Source organism: Lutra lutra, chromosome 5 (genome assembly GCF_902655055.1).
Source record: "Lutra lutra chromosome 5, mLutLut1.2, whole genome shotgun sequence".
NCBI classification, from domain to species: domain Eukaryota; kingdom Metazoa; phylum Chordata; class Mammalia; order Carnivora; family Mustelidae; genus Lutra; species Lutra lutra.
The window spans coordinates 115942129-115965690 of NC_062282.1; the positions used below are offsets into that span (position 1 = coordinate 115942129).

A 23562-nucleotide genomic window follows, 5' to 3' on the forward strand; every position below is an offset into this window, starting at 1 on the left:
ATAAAAGAGACATAATTTACCTATACGTTGACCTTAGTCTTCGTTTGTAAGTACATGTACGGGCAGGGTCCTCCTTTATAATACTTCATCCATTTGTGCGCAAATTCTCATTGTGAACATCTCAGGGGAGGCGCTTCAGTCAAAGTTTAAATAAATGTCCTTCGGAAAGGATCAAGGACCAGTAAGTGGCTTTTCTCCTCAGAAAGAACACCGTGAATTGCTTACAGTGGAGTGGCCAGGGCGGAGTGCCCGCTAGTCGGGTGGCAGATGGTGTCCTGGTGCCCAAGGGGACAAATTACAAAGTTTAGTCAAAGAGTACAACACCAAGAAGCACGGACCGCGTAGGTCGCCTGCGCGGTGCAGACCGAGTCCAGACTCCGAGGTTCCGGCGCGCTGGCAGGTCAGCTTAGGCGTCCGGCGGCCGGAACAGTCCATTAGGGATGGCCACTGCAGGGTGTTCTCGACGCCAGAGCGCAGACCTGGCTGCCCGCTGCGCAGACGGGGGCGCGCTGCCTTGGGCAGCCACCCCCGCTCCGCTGGTCAGGTGAGCGCAGCCCGGGGAGCCGCGAGTCCTATTGGAGCAGACGGAGGATGAAGGGGGAGGAGAGAGGGGGGGAGGAGAATGGAGCCACAGTCCTGATCCGACAGCAGGAGAGAGGACCAGCAGCCCGTCGAAGCCTAGGGACGCGAGCGAGAGGCGGAACGACGGTGTGCGAAAGGGACCCGCGGGGACCGAAGGGCGCGCGCGGATGTCGGTGTCCCCAGGGCGAGGTAGGCCAGGGCTGGGGAATGGTGCCGCGAGCATCCCAGTGCTACAAGGGAGCGGCGCAGCACGCGCGGCGCGCAGGGGCGCTGCTCCCGCACCTGTTGCTTGAGGTGGAGGCGTGGGCACCGGAGGCAGGGCGTGCGCCCCGCGCTGCGGGCTGCGCTAATCCTGCACAGCTGTCCGCGTCCACTCCACCCGGGGCTGCGGCGGGGCGGTGAGTTCTCGGTTCCTGCCAGCCGCGCTTGCAAAAGCAGCTTGATCTCAAGGAACGTGAGAAGTGGGAATCAGCAGAGGGAAAACTTTCCTTTCCTCTCTTTCTGCCTCTTTGAAACCCGAACCCTAGCTTTAATTTTAAAAAGTCTGCTTGGAAAATAACCGACCAAGAACGGCGCGCCACAGGTAATAATTAATGAGAACGCTGAAATGAACTTAAGGAGTCTTATGTTTAAAAATAACCGCTGTGTCGAAGAATTTTCAGTGAAATATGTTGATTTCAGGGAGTTTGGAATTAGCCTGGAACCGCAGAATAATATATAGATTTTTAAAAAGCTTAGACATTTTTAACGTCTTCAGGTATTTTAAAATCGATTTTTTTTCCTTAAAACTAAGAAACTGTGCTAGTGTTCATGGGGGAAGAATCTCATTTTAAGGTGCTATATTAACTTACTCGTTGTAACTTTTATTTTAAACCGACTTTTAACATTTCACGAAACCTACAACTTTTAAAAATGTCTGTGATGTGTTTATATGTAAGCTGTGGACTGTTTTAGAAATTACTCCTATCAAATCCTGAGAGTGCATGATTACCAACCATTAGGATAAAGCTAAAAAAATACACCTTAACTAATACAGCATTATATAAAAATTCTTTCTGAAGTTATTACCTTACATTACTAAAGTCTTTTCCCTCCCCTTTGTGTGTCACTTATCAAAACAGCTAGATAGAACAACAACAACAACAAAAAGTCATTAAAAAAAGATGTTTTAGTCAAGATACAAAGGAACAACAACAATTTTTTTAAAAAAGATTTTGCTTATTTATTTGACAGAGAAAGAGATCACAAGTAGGCAGAGGCAGGCAGGGGGCGGGGGTGGGAAGCAGGCTCCCTGCTGAGCAGAGAGCCCAATGTGGGGCTCTATCCCAGGACCCTGAGATCATGACCCAATGGCATGAAGGCAGAGGCCCAACCCACTGAGCCAGGCGCCCCAACATTTTTTGGGGGGTGATTTACTTAGGTTGTGCCAAATACAGTGTGAACTGTGACATAATAGAATCTTTTAAATATATGCAATTAGTTATGTCTTGGCTTGCAGTTAACTTACTGTGACTTTGGACATTCATCCATCCTTCTGCACCTGATTTTTCCTTATTTACAAAATAAAGGGATGGAACCAGGTAACTGAAAAGACTTATTTCAGGTAGAGATGCTAAGTCTCCTTATACCTTTTAAAACAACTAGCCAACATGTATACACTAAAAATAAGTATGGCTAAATTGTATCTCCATGATTTTTCCATGAGGAGTCACAATAGTAGCCACCCCGTACAGAATGCCTCTTATGTAATGAATTCTGAGAAACCCTTTATATAGATTATTTAACACTTACCACAAGACCATAGATTAGTATTATCCCAATTTACAGATAATGATATTGAGGCATGGAAAGTTTAAGTCCCTTGCAAAAGTTCTCCAGAGCTGATCAAGGATCTTTCCTGAGTGCTCTAAGCTCTACCCTATACTGAATGTGGTGATTAAAAGCTGAAACCACGGGGCGCCTGGGTGGCTCAGTGGGTTAAGCCGCTGCCTTCTGCTCAGGTCATGATCCCAGGTCCTGGGTTCGAGCGCCACATCGGGCTTTCTGCTCAGCAGGGAGCCTGCTTCCTCCTCTCTCTCTGCCTGCCTCTCTGCCTACTTGTGATTTCTCTCTGTCAAATAAATAAATAAAATCTTTAAAAAAAAAAAGCTGAAACCACATATAAACATCAACTAAAAATAATCTTAGACTAAAATGTAAGTACATAATGAGGTGCAGGTAAATTATGGAACAACACTGAGTCTTAATATCAGAAATAGAAATCATGTATCAGTCAACATTTATTATATTTTAATAACAGCAGTTCTAGTTTTATGCTGTATATATATATATATCAAATATTGAATGCCAGTTGTATTCATTGTTGGGAAAGGATAATGTGAGACATATTTGGAACACAAATACTTTGATGGTAATAAAAGTAATGATTAGAAATAATACGGTAAGGCAGAAGCTAGTATGAGGCAGAGTATTTCATACATCTTTCTACTTGCAGGTGCCCTTGCCCATATTGTACCCAAAGAAAAAGTGTTCACAACAGAATTAACTGTGACTAAACCCTTTTGTTCATGCCCCCACAGTGAATGATAATACTATACTGCATTTACTGAATGCCCACTGTGTGTGAGGAATTCTAGTCCCTTTAAAAAGAGTAACTTTGTATTTAATCATCAAATACTGTTATCCTGATTTGCAGATAAAAAACTGAGGCAGAAAGATCTGTGACCTGGGAGGACCCACAAAGAAACTACATTTTGCCTTAGATTGGGTGTGTGATCCCTTAGTGTTCAGAAAGTCAAAGGCTGTGAAGACACTGTTGCACTCCTTAAGCACTGGGAGGAAATTTGGAGCCAAACTACATCAACCTCTTTATTTCCTACTTGGGTAAACTGAAACAGAAAAGTTGAGAGACTTAAAGTCACAGATTCTCTTTTTGCATTATGACTGGATACTCCCATAAATCAATAAGCAAGAAGCATGATAACTGATTAACTTGGTCATTACATGTATGATTTATTGACATCAACCAAACACTGCCTCATGCTCTATTTTAATATTTCTGTCCTACTGTTACTGAAAATTTCAATGTTACCCAATTAGGCTACTAAATCTCTGAGGCCAGGGACTATATTATATCTTTCTTTAGTGTCTCTAGATTTGAGCAAAATGGTTAATATACTGACTTTGTTATAGGCTTTGTATTTACCTCTGATAAGTCATTATTTTATACACTGGGTCCAAAAGTCTGCACCGTGGGCAAGCACTGTGCTGTCCTTACTTTTACTTCACATAGAGGGCAACCAGATAATTTATGGATGCTTTTAAAGCATATTGAGCTCCTTAGATGATGATAGCTTAATTTGATTGTAAAATGTAGTGTGATCAGGGAGAGATTTGGATGGGCATTTCCCTGATTTTGTGAGAAAAGTTAAACAGCTTAATATTACATGCGGTTGAATGTCCATCTATCTCCTTCTTTGACTTGGAAATAACTATACAAAGTCATGTAGGAAATTCAGACAGTACAGGAGAAAGAAAAATCACCAGGAACTCCACTGTCCAAAGATTTTGATGAACATCTAGCCAGAAAGATTTCTTTTTTCGCCATAACTCCTTCTGATTCGGGGTGAGAGCTGAATCTTTTATTGGAACTGTTTACGATTGAAAGCTCTACTTAGTGTTCTGTCACTCTCAGGCCGCTCAGACTTTCTATAAATAATGATACTTGTTGAGAAATGAAGATAAAAAGACTCTCACACAGAATGAAGTAGTACAGAAAGTTGATTTCTGGGCATGCATGCCCGTTTTTCTCCCTTCACAAGGCAGGATTGGGGGGGGGGTAAGCGGGGTGGAGGGCATCTTTGCATGTATGGAGGGTTCCCCAATGAGTCAGGATGTCAGGCCACACAAGAGGCCACAGCGCCCAAGCTCTGTTGCCCCTATGGAGGTGTGGAAGAGGAGGAGAAGGGTGGAGTTGGGTCGCAGGAGGCTGTGGTAATACAAAGGCTGTGTTTTCTGATTCCACTGTGACACACTATACACTTCAAAATGTACCAGACCAAGTCCCTCCCCCAGCTGCTGGGCAGGTGGTCATGGGGCCCTTTCTGGTGCAGTCAGGCGTAAGGCTGGCTATACCTCAGAATGAGGGCAGGATGCTGATAGGGCATTTCTCATTCATATATTCAGGATTCTGAAAACCCCGAATGGACTCTTTTTCATATAAAGGGGGAAAACTGGCTGTTGGAATAATTCTCCATAAATGAGTTTTGAACTAATAGAAAATTATTAAGTATAAAGGGAGGCTGGGGGTTTCTTTGAAATAGGCAATGATCGCTCTTGCCATATGTGTTTGAATATAATTATGCTGAAAATATTAATGTTTTAAAGGTGATAGTATTTGATAACTTTCATTCATAAATTTATTTGTTATTCAAAATTTCCTTTTCCTAGGCACATTTTCTTGATTTGTGCTGTATATTTGAACATAGAATTCTTTCATGCCTTACTTTATTAGGGGCTTAACGTGGCTTAAATCCAACCATCTGTTCGCATCTTGGCCATCAGTGCATTGGAGGTGCTGGTAGGGGCTAAATAAATTTCCCACATTTTAAAGGTTAGGGAAAGAGCTACCTTTATGAATAGATTTCAAATGATTCTCAGCAAGACAATAGTGCAGAAGTGGAGTAAAAATGCATTTCATTCTCTGAAGCACAAGGTTCCCTGTCTGTCTTTAGTTTTGCTGAAAGGCAATTAGCATTTCAACTAGCCAATTTGGTTACATGCAATGAAGTACTTGGGTTTATAATTTGCTGCTCTCTGTCTGAGGCAGTTGAGCTCCAGCTCTTATGTAATCCTCTCCAAGTAGCCTTCTCTCCAGCATAGTTATTGTTGCTGGTCTTAAATAACTAATCAACAGAGAGTTTCCCTTGCCTTCAACTGCGGGGTGCCATAAGGCAAGGAAAATGAAATGCCACGCTAATAAGGGGATGATTGTAATTATTAAATAGTCATTATTGAAATGTGGCCCAGGTTGAAAGATACAGAACAGCTTCAAATGAAATAGCTTCAAAATACAACTTCAAAAAAGGCATTGTGTGGCACTCTTAGTTTATTTCTGCCTGCAGTGGGCACAGTGAACAGAAGGTATATATGTTATATAGAGGGAATTAGGTGAGATGACTCAAAATTAACAAAGAAGAAGCAATTCTTAATTATTTGTATTGACTTTGCACTCTTTCTGCAGAAAAGAATTCTGTGGGGGAATGTGTGTAAAGAGAAAAGAATTTAAGTGTTGTAACAAGTGAGCAAGTGCTCTAAAGTATACTGTGGAAATAATTCAAGGGTTTGTATTTGTGTGCTAATTGAAGATAAGATTTTGTTAGCTTCTTTAGTCATGGATTCTGATAATTAGGTAATATTGATATATTTCATGTCCATATCCTATTCTTCTTAAGACAGCACTGTATGTTTTGATAGTCCTTTTGTTAGGATAATTGTAATGATATTATCCTTTAATCTGTGTCATGGGGCAGTAATTCAGTTTAGCTCATCTTTTTTTTTTTTTTTTTTTTTTAGATTTTATTTATTTATTTGACAGAGAGAGATCACAAGTAGACGGAGAGGAAGGCAGAGAGAGAGAGAGAGAGAGGGAAGCAGGCTTCTTGCTGAGCAGAGAGCCCGATGTGGGACTCGATCCCAGGACCCTGAGATCATGACCTGAGCCGAAGGCAGCGGTTTAACCCACTGAGCCACCCAGGCGCCCCTTAGCTCATCTTTTTATGCAGCACTATTTTTGCAAAGTTGTACGTACGTAATTATTTGGAAATAAAATAATACATTTCTCATTTTTCAAATAAGGTTTCACTGAAAAGATATAAGAGAAATATTTTAGATATAAGCCTGGCACGTGATCAATATAATTTGAGAACGTATATGAAAGAATTGCACTGTCTTTTATAGTTCCAACCTCTGATATAAAGCAAAAGCCCTATCTGCACCTATAATTAGAGTCATTTGTATATTATTCAACTATATTCAGCAGTGTTGGTGAACAGGCATGAAATAAAGAAGACTTACCTGTGCTTTGGCAGACTAGTCCACTAGGGATGGAAAGTATTGTGAAAAAAGTAGGACCTGATATGGACTTTGAAGAATGGTGGAGAAGAAGAGGGAGTGGAGAGAAGTAGAGAGAAGAGCCCCAGGAATAGCATGGATAATTTTGAGCATGGATCAGGGGTGCAGAGGGAGGAGTGATCCAGGTGTCTTGTCCCAGATACACAGTAGATCCACTTGACTGCAGTTGTTGAAAGAAGAGAAAGGGATGGCTGGAAGTGCAGGGTCAGTTGGATTTTTTTAACAAAGGTGAGATAGAATTAAAAAAAAAAAAACCCTACCTTTTAAAGTAAGTAATTCAGTGGTTTTTAATATATTTACAGGGTTGGACAACAGTCCCCACTGTCTATTCCAGAACATTTTTATCACCTCAAAAAGAAATTCGGTACCCATTAATTTTCCCTCCCATCCTCTCCCACCCCCAAGTCCCTGGCAACCAATCTGTGTCTTTACAGATATGGCTGTTGTGGACATTTCACATGGCTGGAATCATATATGTGGCCGGAATCGTATAGTATGTGGCCTTTTGTGTCTGCCTTCTTTCACTCACTGTAATGTTTTCAAAGTTATCATGCTGTAGCATGTATCACTACTTCATTCTTTTTTACGGCTGGACAGTATTTCTTTGTATGAATATATAAATATACTGCCTTTATCCATTCATCAGTTGATGGACATTTGGATTGTCTCTACTTTTTGACTGTTATATTGTGGACATTTCTTTTTTTTTTTTTTTTTTAAAGATTTTATTTATTCACTTGTTAGAGAGAGCATGAGCACAGGCAGACAGAGTGGCAGGCAGAGGCAGAGGGAGAAGCAGGCTCCCCGCTGAGCAAGGAGCCCGATGTGGGACTCGATCCCAGGACGCTGGGATCATGACCTGAGCCGAAGGCAGCCGCCCAACCAACTGAGCCACCCAGGCGTCCCATATTGTGGACATTTCTATATAAGTTTTTGTGTGAACATATGTTTTCTGTTCTGTTGGTTATATATCTAGGAGTGGAACTGCTGGGTCACTTGGGATGGTGGATAAAATAGCCAGGATGCATTCAGGAGAAGTTTATCCCTTTTCTTTTATACGTTCTTTTAAGCTCAAGGTCACATTATGGGGCAGATGTATCAGGTATGGCTTGCGGGTTCACCAGTTGGAACTTTCCTTGCATAGACCTTTGCCAATTAACTAAGACATTTAAGATAGGACCAGATTGTGAGAAAACAACATAAAGGAAGAACTTGCAGCCAATGACTTCTCCCTCACCACTGGCTGTGGTTCTTTCCTAAGAGGGAAGTATAGTCCTGGCTGGCATAGTAATTAACCTACCTAGGATATGCTAAAATCAGAAATGTGATTGGACATTATTTGATGCACATTGAATTCAATTCTCTAATGATTTCTGTGTTTTCAGTAGGGACTTATCTAAATGATATTAGTTAAACTACCAAAATGAGAAAAAAATTATTTTTGCTTCTAAGACAAATTACAAAAGGATTAAAATGTTTCATTAGGGAGGGCAATTCAATAAATCACTTGAGAATTGGGCTTTAGGTAAAAGACAAGTCCAATTCACTAATGTATAGTTTTATCAGCTGTCAGTAATTCTGGTGTGTGTCTGTATGTTTGTACATTTATGCATTGGTTTATCTAAAACCTTAACTAATTTCCTGAAAGTATCTGATGTACTTTATAAAATGAACAAGTTTGAACAAACAAATTTGAATGAATTTGTCTAATTTTGGTAGAAGCAAATATATTTTAAGGTTCTGCTTACTACCTTGGGATTCGCAACGTAGGTTCACATGAATTAATTCATGTAACCTTAACCACGTGGTTGTAAGTTATTAACTGTTTTACTTTATAGTTGAAACAAAGATTTATAAAAGTCAGCAAAATTAAAAACAGCAGCAAACTCAGGTCTTCAATTTAATGTACAAAAGTTGTCCACTCCTTAATGATCACAGTAATGATCATAATCTATTATTTTTTGGTGTCTCATAAAAATATTTCTATTTAATTTTTAGATGAATTGACTTCTTAAATTTCCTAATATAAGTAGATCTGTTTCATCAGGTAGCATTACATTGAAAATCTCACTACAATAAAAATATTTCCAAATCAGGACTTCACTTCTTTTGAACATTTGTCACTAAAATTATAAATAATTAGAGATAATTTTGAATACCATTACAAAGCAATTTGATACTGAGTGGCAGTTTTACCTAATATTTAAGAAATCTTTCTTGGAGAAAGTCAGCAAATTCAGGAAATTGTTTTTGTTTTTAGGTGATTAGAGTTAGTAGTAGTTTTTATAAGTCAGTGCTATAACTACTACTTGAGAACTTGGAATAATAAAATCAATAGAATTTCCAGAAACTGTTAGAGTTTAGGGGATTTTACTTCATCCTATTTTATTTCTCACTAATATTCATGTGTGCTCTTATACTGGGGGTTGGCCATTCATTCCTTCAGTGTTTACTGAAGCATTCTACCATGGACTTGAAAAACATGCTGAGTGGATGATTTCTACTTTTACATTTAATTGTAGCTACTGACCTCAAAAACTCAGATTTTATAGTGATTTTTTTTTAACATTTTGAAATCCCAACGATTTCATTAGCACTGTGATTAGAAATCTTAACCCTACTCTTCTAGGCAGCTAACTCCTTTTTCCTTCCCTTCCCAGAAGATGAATGTAAGCATGGAGAGAATTAGAATTAGAATGCCTATTTGCCTTCTTTCATTGCTTCTACTCTTATTAAAGTATCATGTCATTCACGAATAAAATGTATGCCAACAACTAATTCCGTTGCAAGTGGAAAAATCACTGTGAGTGTGAAATTCTACAAAATAACCATTCTTGTTACATCATTAACCATTAGGTATAGGACTGGTCTCTTCAGTAGACTGTGCTAATTAGAAGCTAGGTTTGATTATAGAGAGAAGAAAATAAAGATGTGCATTTTTCATTTAATGGCATTTTTATATGATAGGATGTATAAATATAGTGGCTTTTAAAATGATCTTTCCTACAAGATCTTTCCTATCAAGACTAGAATATTAATCTAGTATTTAGTTAAAAACATAGGATCTGGACCTTGAGAGCTTAGGTTTGAATCTTGGCTTTGGATTTCTGAGATCTAATCTTGACAAATATTTTTAATTTATATGTCAGGTTCCTCATCAGAAAATGAGCATAATAATAGTACTTATATTTTAAATGGTTGCTATGAGGATCAAAGAAATTAACACGTGTAAAGGAATTAGAATAGCCTCGCTTTTAGCTGCTATTAGCTGATATGGTCACACACAAAGCCCAAGTTTTTTATGATTAGGGTGCATGAAGGATGCCCTCTTCTTTTGCAACTTTGGTCTCCTCTGGATTCCTAAAGAGGATTTAAATTTATCTTGAAGCTACTAAAGCTCAAGTGTCAGCCCCTAATATTTCTTTTCCTTTCTTACTTTTATAGACTTTTTTTGGATCCTTAGCACATTAATCTTGTAGCCTTTTTATTTTCTAATACAGGTACTTCCTTAAGAAAGTCTCCTTAAAGACCCCCACTTAGGTTTACATCATACAGGTTCTGATTTCTATAATAATTGCTGCTTTTACTCATGAGTCTTTCTAGGGCCTTTTATTTTATTTTATTTTATTTTTAAATTGTATTTATTTGAGAGAGAGAGAGAGAGAGACAAGCAGACTCTGCTGAGGGCAGAGCCCGATTCAGGGCTTGATCTCAGAGTCCTGAGATCATGATCTGAGCCAAAACCAAGAGTCAGACACCCAGGCACCCCTCTTTTTAGGGCCTTTAAAAAAAAAAAAAGATTTTATTTATTTCTTTGACATAGATCGCAAGTAGGTAGAGAGGCAGGCAGGGTGGGGGGGCAGGCTCCCCACTGAGCAGATTTGGGGCTCGATACCAGGACCCTGAAATCATGACCTGAGCCGAAGGCAGAGGCTTTAACCCACTGAGTCTCCCAGGTGCCCCTCCAACAGGGTTTTTTAATATATATTTTGAACTCTGTGTTAGTTTAGCTCCTGGTAACTTGACATTTTTGTTATTGTATAGTGACTGTCTTTATATGCGTTTTGCCTTGAAGTCTTATTTTGTCTGTAATAGACACCAATAACATTTCACTAGGATTTGCCCGTTATCTCACGAACTTCAGAAAGAAGGAAATGATCCAAGAAAGGTCTAAAATGTAAGGAATGTTGACTGAAGTTGAGAATAAACATTTGGATAAACAAAGAATATTAATGATTAAATTCCAAATTCTATTGTTATACATTGAGAGTTAAGTAAAATAAGATAGAGCTTATATCATAAAATTAGCATGTTGGGGCGCCTGGGTGGCTCAGTGGTTTAAGCCGCTGCCTTCGGCTCAGGTCATGATCTCAGGGTCCTGGGATCGAGGCCCGCATCGGGCTCTCTGCTCGGCAGGGAGCCTGCTTCCCTCTCTCTCTCTCTCTCTGCCTGCCTTTCCGTCTACTTGTGATCTCTCTCTGTCAAATAAATAAATAAAATCTTTAAAAAAAAAAAAATAAAATTAGCATGTTAGTGGGGTTTGTGTGACAGAGGATTGGTTTTGAATATTGTAAGATCCTTTTATTGTTTAGTAGTAAGGTGAAGATATTTAAATTGAAACTTTTAAAAATTTACGGGGCAAAAATGATAACTCTCAAAGAACAAATGCATCAATTCACAAGCACAGTGAAAGAAAACAAGAGAAGAAAAAGTAAAACTGTATAAGAGCAGGGCAAAAAGCACAAATGGCAGAAAAGGATCTAAATGTATGACTAATTATAATAAGTGACTATAAATCAAACTCCTAAGTAAGAGCACAGTGATTATCAGAGAAGACCAAACATTATAGAAATCAATTACATATTGTTTACAAGGGACACACATTAGACAAAAGGACTTAGGTTGAAAGCAGGAGAATGCAAAGAGAGATAACGGGCTCTAACAATTTTGTATTTAATTTTGTACACTGTTACTTGAAGAGGAGCCCCAAATTTATATATGCTTCAGTCATAACTAACCACTCTAAAACTTAAAATAACCACTTTGCTCATAAATGTACAACTCTCAAGGGCTTTGTGAGCACAGTTATCTCTTTTTGATTATAGTCATCCCAATAGGAATAAAATGATATTGTATTGTGGTTTTGATTTGCATTCTTCTGATGACTGGTTAATCATGTTGAGTACCTTTTCATGCAGCTGTTTGCCTTTTGTATGCATTCTTCTGTAAATGTCTATTCAGTTCCTCTACCCATTTTTTAATCAGATTGTTTGTTTTTTGGTATTGAGTTCTGAGTTCTTTATATATTTTGGATATTAACTCCTTATCAGTATAGAGTTTGCAAGTAGTTTCTCTCATTCTCCAGGCTACCTTTTCATTTTGTTGATGGTTTCCTTTGTATTGCAGAAGTTTTTTTTTTTTTTTTTAATTTTTAAAAATTTTGATGTAGTCTCTCTTGTTTTGCTTTTGTTCCTTTTGCTTTTGGTGTCAAATTAAAAAAAAAATAATTGCCATGACTGATGTCAAGGACCCTACCCCCTATAATTTCTTCCAGGAGTTTTATGGTTTCAAGTTTTATGTGCAAGCTTTTAAGTCAGTTTGAATTGATTTTTTTATCTGATTGTTTCATCCACAATGATCATTTTACAATTATTTTATTAGGAGTTGCAACCATGCTTTGTTAACTCTGTCATTCTTGCCTAATTAGCTGGAATTCTTTAAGGAAGAACTTTTCCTTAATGGCTAGGGTATTTGGTTATTCTGAAAAGGAGTTTACCCAGAATAGACAGGATGAATATTTAATTCTTCCTTTTTTTTTCTTAAAGATTTTATTTACTTATTTGACAGAAAGAGAGAGAGAGAGAGATCACAAGTAGTCAGAGAGGCAGGTGGTGGTGGGGGAGCAGGCTCCCCGACATGAGGCTTGATCCCAGGACCCTGAGATCATGACCCCAGCTGAAGGCAGAGGTTTAACCCACTAAGCCACTCATGTGCCCCAATTCTTTCTTTTTAAATGTTAATTTCAGAGTAAGCCATTGATGCTCCAGTTACTTTCAGTGGTGACCAGTGAGATTTATTTGTTTATTTCAGTATACTTATGAAGATAAAGATTTGTATGTTTAATGTGTTTCAAAACATTGCAATCATTACCTTTTAGGTGCACAAAAATTTTAGTCCTTGGCTAATGGAGCCCTTTCATGTTCCTCTGCCCCATCCATGTAACCTCATTAATCTTTAATAGCTTCCTTGGTAGTACAAGATGCTCAGGTTCGTTTTGTATATTTCCCTCCCCAGACATCAATTATTTCTATAAGAAATCCTGGTTTTACTGGGGAATGCTGTTTAGAGACAAAAATCTAAGCACTGTGGTGCTTGTTGTTACTGAGTTGTCATTACTTCTAAGCCTTTTTGATAGATGAAGTCAGAAATATGTAGTTTACAAAGAAAAAATGTCATGAAGTGAGACTGGTATTTCCAATTTAAATTTAACTGTCCAGATACTTTATATAATTTCTTTGGTTTTATTGTCATTTCTGTTTTCTCTTATGTAATGACTTTTTATTTGTCCTATCTTATAAACGTGTGTAGTTTCAAAATATATATTCTACAACATATAAAATGTGGTTCCAAAATATATATTCTACAATATAAAAATATAACTTAAACACAATAATAACTGACATTACTACTGACAATAAGAATACTGAATGAAGTATATAAGCTTTCTTTGCAACTGTATTTGTTAGAATTTATTCTACTCTGGTCAGAGAGTCAAAATACTATTTCTAAAGTCACTAGAAATAATTATTTTATCTGTGCGATTATATTATCATTTGATAGACAGTTGCTTTATTTATTTCAGTTTGTCTCTATATAGTTATTTTTGCAAAGAAGCATTGGCAACATAATTCAGGGGCTAGGAAAAATAGTTATCTATAGGGGAAGGAAAGGACTAGGTCGATGGAAGTGAGAATTCTCTTAATATACCTTGTCACAGAGCACCTGCATGGCTCAGTGGGTTAAGCCTCTGCCTTCAGCTCAGGTCATGATCCAGGGGTCCTGGGATAGAGCCCCACATCGGGCTCTCTGCTCAGCAGGGAGCCTGCTTCTCTTCCTCTCTCTCTCTCTGCCTGCCTCTCTGCCTACTTGTGATCTCTATCTGTGTGTCAAATAAATAAATAAAATCTTTAAAAAAAAAGAATCTTTTTTAAAATATTGTGATCTCTGTGTGTCAAATAAATAAATAAAATCTTAAAAAAAAAGAATCTTTTTTAAAAAAGATTTTATTTATTTATTTGACATACAGACAGAGATCACAAGTAGGCAAAGAGGCAGGCAGAGAGAGAGAGGAAGAGAAGCAGGCTCCCCGCTGAGCTGAGAGTCCGATGTGGGGCTCGATCCCAGGACCCCTGGATCATAACCTGAGCTGAAGGCAGAGGCTTAACCCACTGAGCCACCCAGGTGCCCCCCGCCGCAAAAAAGATTCTTTAAAAAAAAAAAAAAAAAAAAAAAAATATATATATATATATATATATATATATATATACCTTGTCACATAGACTTAAGCTTGGATTTATGTGAATGTGTTGTATATTCCAAAATAAAAATTAGGTTAAAAAATTATCAACACCAGGGGCGCCTGGGTGGCTCAGTGGGTTAAGCCTCTGCCTTCGGCTCGGGTCATGGTCTCAGGGTCCTGGGATGGAGCCCCACATCGGGCTCTCTGCTCAGCGGGGAGCCTGCTTCCCCCTCTCTGCCTGCCTCTCTGCCTATTTGTGATCTCTCTCTCTGTGTTAAATAAATAAAATCTTTAAAAAAAATTATCAACACCAGGAGATGTCAAACAGTCTATTGGATGTGTGAATCTGGAATTTGGGGGAAGAGTTCAGCTGGAGATATAAATTTGGAAGGTTATGTTTATAGTAGTGAGGTGAATGAAAACAAAGTGAAAGTGAGTGTGGATGGAGAAGAGGTCTGGGTCTGAGGACTAGAAAAGTTTATCCTGCAGAGGTCAGGAAGAAGATAAGGACCCAGCAAAGGAGACTGAGGGATTGAGAACCAGATGAATGTGGCATCAGGAAGCCTCATGAGAAAGTGACCTAAGAAGGAAGTGACTATCTGCCCTTTCAATCAATTTTCCTATTACCATCCTTCTTTTCTTTTTCTTTTTTTAAAGATTTTATTTATTTATTTGACAGACAGAGATCACAAGTAGGCAGAGAGGCAGAGAGAGAGAGAGGAGGAAGCAGGCTTCCTGCTGAGCAGAGAACCTGATGCAGGGCTCGATCCCAGGACCCTGGGATCATGACCTGAGCCAAAGGCAGAGGCTTTAACCCACTGAGCCACCCAGGCACCCATTTATTACCATCCTTCTAGTATATCCTAAACCCCGAGTGAATATTTAAAGTTATAGGACATAGCTGGAGTTAGGGAAATGGGAGATATTTAGAGTGGGAGAGAATGTGCTCTGATAATGGACAGCAAGTCCAACTTACAAGAAACATTCAAGTAAGCCAGTTCTTGTAAAATTTTCAGTCTTAGTCGACCTACCTTCTGATATTCTCAACTCTTGCGGTTGACTTTGCCAAACTTAAATGGAACTATGGATTTGAAATAGGGCCAAGTTAAAATTTAAAGTTGGAGGAATAAGAATTAAATAAAAAATTGTCTTTCATGAATTGTTAAAAAAAATACAGAGAAAAATGATATAGATATCTTTTTTTAAAACCAGTTGATTAGCCTAAATTTTATGATTGAAGGAAGGGACAATTACTGTGATAGAAGGTGAGGACACCTTGGGTGGTATAACTTCAAAGTATTTTGTGCCCTGGACATATTCATCAAAAGCAAAATAATGAAAGGGGCAAGTCTGGGGGAGTCATTGCATGATTAAAAAAATGCTCCCTTATTTTAATTTATGACACCAGATTACCTAAGGCAAAGTCAAGAGGTGAAAGATATTGGTGATGCACACAATGAATTCTATTAAAGGCTTCCTTTTTGCTTGTGAGTTTTCTTCAAAAGTAAGTTTTAGGTATAGAGAATTTTTAGAAGGATGTGACTACGTGTGTGTGTGTGTGTGTGTGTGTGTGTGTTTGGTGGTTGGGGGAGGACTGTGTTCTCTCTTTAAGGAATGAATTGCAGCTGAAAGAAGAAATTAAGGAATGGAAAATAAGGAGGAAAACAGCTTAGGATAAGTAAAAGACGATGAGAGATTTGTCTGTATTCTTGTTTTGATTAATATTTCTGCCATTTTCATTTTATAAAAACACTTGGGTACTAAACATATCAGAAGTTCCCTCTTTTGATGATGGATTGAGAATATATTAATGTAATTCTAAGATTGTGATAATTAGGTTTTAATTAAGCTCTGAGGGCTTGTATCCATAATTTATGTGTTCTTCATTATTTTAAATAATTATGTAGTAATTGGAGTGACACATTATATTTGATTTGGGAAATTAATGTATATTAAAATGGCAGAATCGTGAAAAGAAATGTTCAAGTTATCTATTTGCTGTATCAATAAACCACCCCAAAATTTAGTGGCTGAAATTAATTTATAATGATCTCTCATATCTCTGGGGTGTAGAGGGCTTCTCTGGACACTTCCTGCAACCAGAGAACCATAGGATTGCAACCAGAGAGTCACTGAGGATGAAATCATCTGACAATTAATCACTCCCATGTCTGGGTTGCGATGTCATGTCTGGACATGACATATGTGGACAACTGGAAGTTGTCCAGGTATCTCTCTTTCCAGGATACAAGTTGTCCAGGATCTCCATGGTAGCTTGGACTTAATGAAAGCATGGTGGTCTCAAGGTAGTCAGATGTCCTACATTGTGGTTGACTTCTGGGGTAAGCATTGCTGGAGCAAGTTGCTAAAAATAATTTCAACCTGGAATCTTACTTCTTGATACATGCTTGTGGAAACTTTGGTTTTATTAATATGAATGGGTGAGTTGTGAGTGGTTGCTATATGTTAGGCAGTGTACTAAGAGTGCCATATATCTCACTTCTTCTAATCTTCATGACTACCTTTTGAGGTAGATGATTTAAACCCACATTTTCATGAGAAATTTGAAGTTTAGAGATACAGCTGAGTTTTAGAGACACTAAGTCACTTGTCAGCCTAACACAGATTGTAGGGACAGGGCATGGATTTGGCCCAGCAGTACGACCCCAAAACAAATGTTTATAATTTCCTATAATACAGATTCTTTTTTTGAAATTAAAAAAAAAAAGTCTTAATGATTTGGGATAAGACTAGGCTTGGTGCAGAGGAGGATGTAAAGATAGATAAAGTATAATATCCCTTGTTAAGGAGACCAAATTATACTGGATGATGGATGCAGTTGTAGGTCAAAAAATGATATTATAAGTCATTTATAAGAGAGAGGTACTCAGCTACAAGTATGTAGAATTAGGGAATAGAGGAAGAAGGTGGTTTGGGAGGTCTGTAGCATTTTGTTTCGGTTTGAGATACATTTGAGGGACTGGTAGGACATCTGTATGGACATATCCAGTAGTTAGGTGAAAGTGTCTTGAGGTCAACATGTGGGATTGGGTCTTTATTTAACAAGGATAATTGCCTCCTCTAGTCAAAATAGTTTGCTAGATACTGTGGTGTAGTTACATGGAAGTGTCTAGGTAGTTGACAATATGAGTCTAGATCTGTAGGTTGTAAATAGGTATCAGTGGGGGAAAATTATTCTGTGGTCATCATAGATTTGAAAAATGATGGATTAAATAAAGTTAAGTCTGTGTTTCGGCCTTTTTGGCATTTGTTTTATGTTTTAAGAAGGTATGTATAGTATCCATACAAATTTATTTCCTAAATGTAGTTCACAACAGAATTCTTTAATTTGGCCAAAATGTGGGGATAACATTGCATAGAACACATTTTGGGGAACACACTTCTGAGAACTTATGTGAAAGTTTAAAAGTTGGAATTTCAAGTTTTCATAGAGATTAGAAAAGTTGAGATGTCTCAGAGGGAAAGTTTAAATTTGATATTGAAGGGGTGAATACAGTTGAGATGTTAAGCTTGAAGAGAAAGCAAGACTGAGGATGGAAGATTGTAGGTAGGAAGACTGCATTTGGGATTTAGGAAGAACTGGAAAGAGGGAGGGAGGGAGAGGAGAAAGAGAAGAGGCAGACTAATAGGAGTAAAGTCTAAAACATGAAAGAATGGGGTCAGAAGTACGCATTTTTGGAGACAGTCTGTGGAAGTGGAGGAAGAGAGAATTCTGAGGGAAGGGAAATTCTGAAATATAAATGTTCAGAGGTAGGTAGTTAATATTGATGGAAATTCTGATACAGCAATGAAAGCAAAGAAGAATAAACATTACTCTAATTTAGGGGTGCCTGGGTGGCTCAGTGGGTTGGGCCTCTGCCTTCGGCTCAGGTCATGATCTCAGGGTTCTGGGATCGAGCCCCGCATTGGGCTCTCTGCTCAGCAGGGAGCCTGCTTCCGCGCCCCCCCGCCCCCACGCCTGCTTCTCTGCCTACTTGCGATTTCTCTTTCTGTCAAATAAATACAATCTTAAAAAAAAAAATAAACATTACTCTAATTTCTAATGTATAAAGGTATATAATTCATTTCCCAGTAACTATTCACATATCAGTGTGCAGGGTAGAGTTGGGAGATAAAAACTGATCTAGTGATGATTTGCCTTTTTTTTTTTTTAACTTAGGAAAATTTTCAAGATGAAATTCTATTTTAATATCTTCATTTTTTTCATATTTATTGCTGCATAGCTAGGCTTTAGACAATCCCTGGCACATTGTAGAGACTCTGGGTATTTTTTGGATGTTGCCAGATGGTGAATGAATACAGCCATAGCTAAGACCATCAGTAGGGTCCACATTCCTTTAAGCACTCTTTTTCTTTTAGATTTTATTTATTTATTTATTTATTTGAGAGAGAAAGAGAGAGAGCCCAAGCAGTGGGGAGAGCAACAGAGGCAGAGGGAGAAGTAGGTTCCTTGCTGAGCAGGGAGCCCCATGAGGGGCTTGATCCCAGCACCCTGAGAATATGACACAGGCCAAAGGCAGCCACTTAATCAACTGAGCCACCCAGGTGCTCCTCCTTTAAGCTCTTTAAAAATAGTGTGCACGAACAAAAAGACTAAGCTCGTGAAGGACTTTGCACTATAAGAGCTATAAATTATAGCTGGAGGGGACTGCTTAGGAATACTGTGCACTGAAGATAGCACTAAAGAAGTGATACAGGCAGTTGTGTGGCACTATCTGAAAGATAGTGCTGACCCATGCCAGGAGCTGGGGCCAGTGTGGCATGAGGGCCACAGACTAAAACAGCAAGTCTAGGTAGATGGAGGAGGACCAGGTTCAGACAGGGCAGTGGGTCCTGAGGCTCAGTGGCAGCTGGATCACTGTAGACAGGGATACTATACATCCTTTAGGAATGCATATGCCACTGGAATTCTTGGAGCATGCAAGTAGGGGACCTTCAAGAGGTAAAGCTAGATTTCCTTCTAGCATGACTAATGGTATTTGGAGTAGGATTTAATTTAATTTGGAGAAATAATGTCATGGTGACATATTTATACCATGAGTGTTGTGGACTAGTTCATACTTGTTACATATTAATGATTCCAAGGAATTATTACTTTTAATTACATCACAGCTGTAAGAAAATTTTAATCAAATTTAATCCTGTCATCCCCCAGCATAATAGTGAAACAGTTTGAGCTACATTTAAAACAACAGAAATAAGCACTATATCTTTTAAGAAGAAGAAGAAAAACATTTACTTTTGTATTATGTGTAGGCAGTAGATCATGATCAGATGGCTTCATAGGTGAATTCTACCAAGCATTTAAAGAAGAATTAATACCTATCCTTTTCAAACTATTCCAAAAAGTCTTAAAAAGCAATATTTCCAAATTCATTCTATGAGACCAGCATTACCATGATACCAAGGACTGAAAAGACACTACAAAAAAAAGAACATTATAGACCAGTATTCCTGATGAACAGAGATGCAAAAGTCCTCAATAAAATATTAGCAAACTGAATTCAACAATACATTAAAAGGATCATTCACCACAATCAACTGAGATTTAGTCTAGGGATGAAAGGATGTTTTAATATCCACAAATTAATCATTGTGATACATCACATTAACAGCATGAAAGATAAAAATTATATGATCTTCTCAATAGATGTAGAAAATGCATTTGATGAAATTCAGTATTTATTCATGATTAAAAACTCTCAACAAAATTGTTATAGAGAGAACATATCTCAACATACTCAAGGCTGTATGTGATAACCCCACAGATAACATTGTATTCAATGGTGGAAAGCTAAAAACTTTTCTGCTAAGATCAGGAACAAGACAAGGATGCCCACTTTCACTACTTTTGTTCAGTGTAGTACTGGAAATTCTAGCGATAGCAATCAGATAAGTAAAAGATGTAAAAGTCCTCCAAACTGGTAAGGAAGAAGTGAAGCTCACTATTTACAGTTGACATGATACTATAGACAGAAAACCCTAAAGACTCTACCAAAAAATCTATTAGAATAAATGAATTCAGTGAAATTGCAGGATTCAAAATCAATATATAGAAATGTTGTATTTCTATATGCTATTAATGAAATACCAGAAAGAGAAATTTTAAGAAATCCAACTTAAAATTGCATCAAAAAGAATAAAGTATATAGGCACAAATTTAACCAAAGAGGTGAATGACCTAAACTCTGAAAACTATTAGACATTCGTGAAATAAGTCAAAGATGGCACAAATAAAAGGAATGATATACCATGCTCATGGATTAGAAGAATAAATAATGACCATATTATTCAAAGCAACCTACATATTTAGTGTAATCCCTATCAAAATACCAGTATTATTTTTCACAGAACTAGAACAGAAAATCCTGAAATTTGTATTGAACTACAAAAGACCCTGAATAGCCAACACAATCTTTTTTTAAAAACATTTTTTATTTTTTATTAGCATGTAATGTATTATTAGCCCCAGGGGTACAGGTCTGTGAATCACCAGGTTTACACACTTCATAGCACTCACCATAGCACATACCTTCCCCAACCACCCTCTCCCTTCCCCCCCTCCCCCCAGCAACCCTCAGTTTGTTTTGTGAGATTAAGAGTCTCTTATGGTTTGTCTCCCTCCCGATCCCATCTTGTTTCATTTATTCTTTTCCTGCTCCCCAAACCCCCCACATTGCATCTCCACTTCCTCATATCAGGGAGATCATATGATAGTTGTCTTTCTCTGATTGACTTATTTCGCTAAGCATAATACCCTCTAGTTCCATCCACGTCGTCACAAATGGCAAGATTTCATTTCTTTTGATGGCTGCATAGTATTCCAGTATATATATATATATACCACCTCTTCTTGATCCATTCATCTGTTGATGGACATCTAGGTTCTTTCCATAGTTTGGCTATCGTGGACATTGCTGCTATAAACATTCGGGTGCACGTGTCCCTTCGGATCAATACATTTGTATCTTTAGGGTAAATACCCAGTAGTGCAATTGCTGGGTCATAGGGTAGTTCTATTTTCACCTTTTTGAGGAGCCTCCAATGCTGTTTTCCAGAGTGGCTACACCAGCTTGCATTCCCACCAACAGTGTAGGAGGGTTCCCCTTTCTCCGCATCCTCGCCAGCATCTGTCATTTCCTGACTTGTTGATTTTAGCCATTCTGACTGGTGTGAGGTGGTATCTCATTGTGGTTTTGATTTGTATTTCCCTGATGCCAAGTGATGTGGAGCACTTTTTCATGTGTCTGTTGGCCATCTGGATGTCTTCTTTGCAGAAATGTCTGTTCATGTCTTCTGCCCATTTCTTGATTGGATTGTTTGTTCTTTGGGTGTTGAGTTTGCTAAGTTCTTTTTATAGGCTTTGGATACTAGCCCTTTATCTGATATGTCATTTGCAAATATCTTCTCCCATTCTTTCGGTTGTCTTTTGGTTTTGTTGACTGTTTCCTTTGCTGTGCAAAAGCTTTTGATCTTGATGAAGTCCCAATAGTTCATTTTTGCCCTTGCTTCCCTTGCCTTTGGCAATGTTTCTAGGAAGTATTTGCTGTGGCTGAGTTTGAAGAGGTCTCTGCCTGTGTTCTCCTCAAGGATTTTTATGGATTCCTTTCTCACATTGAGGTCCTTCATTTATTTTGAATCTATTTTTGTATGGTGTAAGGAAACGGTCCAGTTTCATTTTTCCGCATGTGGCTCTCCAATTTTCCCAACACCATTTGTTGAAGAGACTGTCTTTTTTCCATTGGACATTCTTTCCTGCTTTTTTGAAGATTAGTTGACCATAGAGTTGAGGGTCTATTTCTGGGCTTTCTATTCTGTTCCATTGATCTATGTGTCTGTTTTTGTGCCAGTACCATACTGTCTTGATGATGACAGCTTTGTAATAGAGCTTGAAGTCTGGAATTGTGATTCCACCAACTTTTAGCCAACACAGTCTTGAGTAAAAGAAGAACAAAGTTGGAAAAACAGAACTTGAAGACATACGTATTTCAAGACATATGTATTTTAAGACATACAGCAAAGCTCTAGTAATCTCTGGTACTGGCACAGAAATAGATACATGGATCAATTGAATGGAATAGAGAACCCAGAAATAAATCCACGCTTATATGGTCAATTAATCTGTGACAGAGAAGGCAAGAATATACAATGGGGGAAAAGACAGTATCTTTGATAAATTGTGTTAGGAAAATTTGATAGCTACATGCAAAAGAATGAAAATAGATCACTTGCTTATACCATACACAAAAATAAATTCAAAATAGATTAAGACCTAGATGTTAAGATGTGGAACCATGAAACTCCTAAGGGAAAATAAAGGCAGTAATCTCTTGGACATCAGTCTTAGCACTCTTTTTCTGGATTTGTCTCTGTAGGCAAGGACAACAAAAGCAAAAATAAACATTTAGGACTAAATCAGGCTAAAAAGCTCTTGCATAGTGAAAGAAACCATCAACAAACAGAAAGACAGCATACTGATCGGGAGAAGATATTTGGAAATGATACATCTGGTAAGGGCTTAATATCCAAAATGTATAAAGAACTCATAAAACTCAACACTAAAAAAAACAAAACAAAACAAATTTGGGGTGTCTGGATGGCTCAGTCAGTTAAGCATATGCCTTCAGCTCAGATCATGATCCTGGGGTCTTGGGATTGACCCCCACATCCATCTCTCTGCTCAGTGGGGAGTCTGCTTCTCCCTCTGTCCCTCCCACACAGCTTGTGTTCTCTCTCTCAAATAAAATCTTAAAAAAAAAAAAAAAGAAATTATCCAATTAAAGAATGAGTAGACATTTTTCCAAGGAGGACACACAGATGGCCAACAGATATATGAAAAGATGCTCAACAACACTATTCATCAGGGAAATGCATATCAAAACCACCATGAGCTATTATTACCTCATGCCAATCAGAATGGCTAATATAAAGAAGATAGGAAGTAACAAATGTTGGTGAGGATGTGGAGAATAAGGAGCCCTCATATATTGTTGGTGGGATTGGAATGTATCCATCATGGAAAACAGTATAAGAGGGTCCTCAAAAAACTAGAAAAATAAAAGTACCATGTGATTCAGTAATTCAATTAATCGGTATTTACCCAAGGAAAACAAAAACACTTGAAAAGATAAGATACAACCTTATGTTTATTGCAACATTATTTACAATAACCAAGGTATGGAAGCAACCTAAATATCCATTATTAGTAGAATGGATAATGAAGATGTGTTATATATGCACAATGGAATATTGCTTAGCTATAAAGAAAAATGAAGTCTTGGTATTCTCAACAACATGAATGGACCTAG

The 23562-nt window shown here is 38.0% G+C and overlaps 1 protein-coding gene across 1 annotated transcript in view; it reads left to right on the top strand.

Moving 5' to 3' along the window:
• The first annotated feature begins 675 nt into the window (after nucleotides 1-675).
• ADGRV1 (adhesion G protein-coupled receptor V1) overlaps nucleotides 676-23562 on the top strand; it is a 548798-nt gene continuing 525911 nt past the window's right edge. The window contains exon 1 of the mRNA XM_047730885.1: nucleotides 676-771. Within this exon, the coding sequence (XP_047586841.1) occupies nucleotides 750-771 (22 nt within the window). The 5' untranslated portion in view covers nucleotides 676-749. The remainder of the gene's footprint in view (nucleotides 772-23562) is intronic.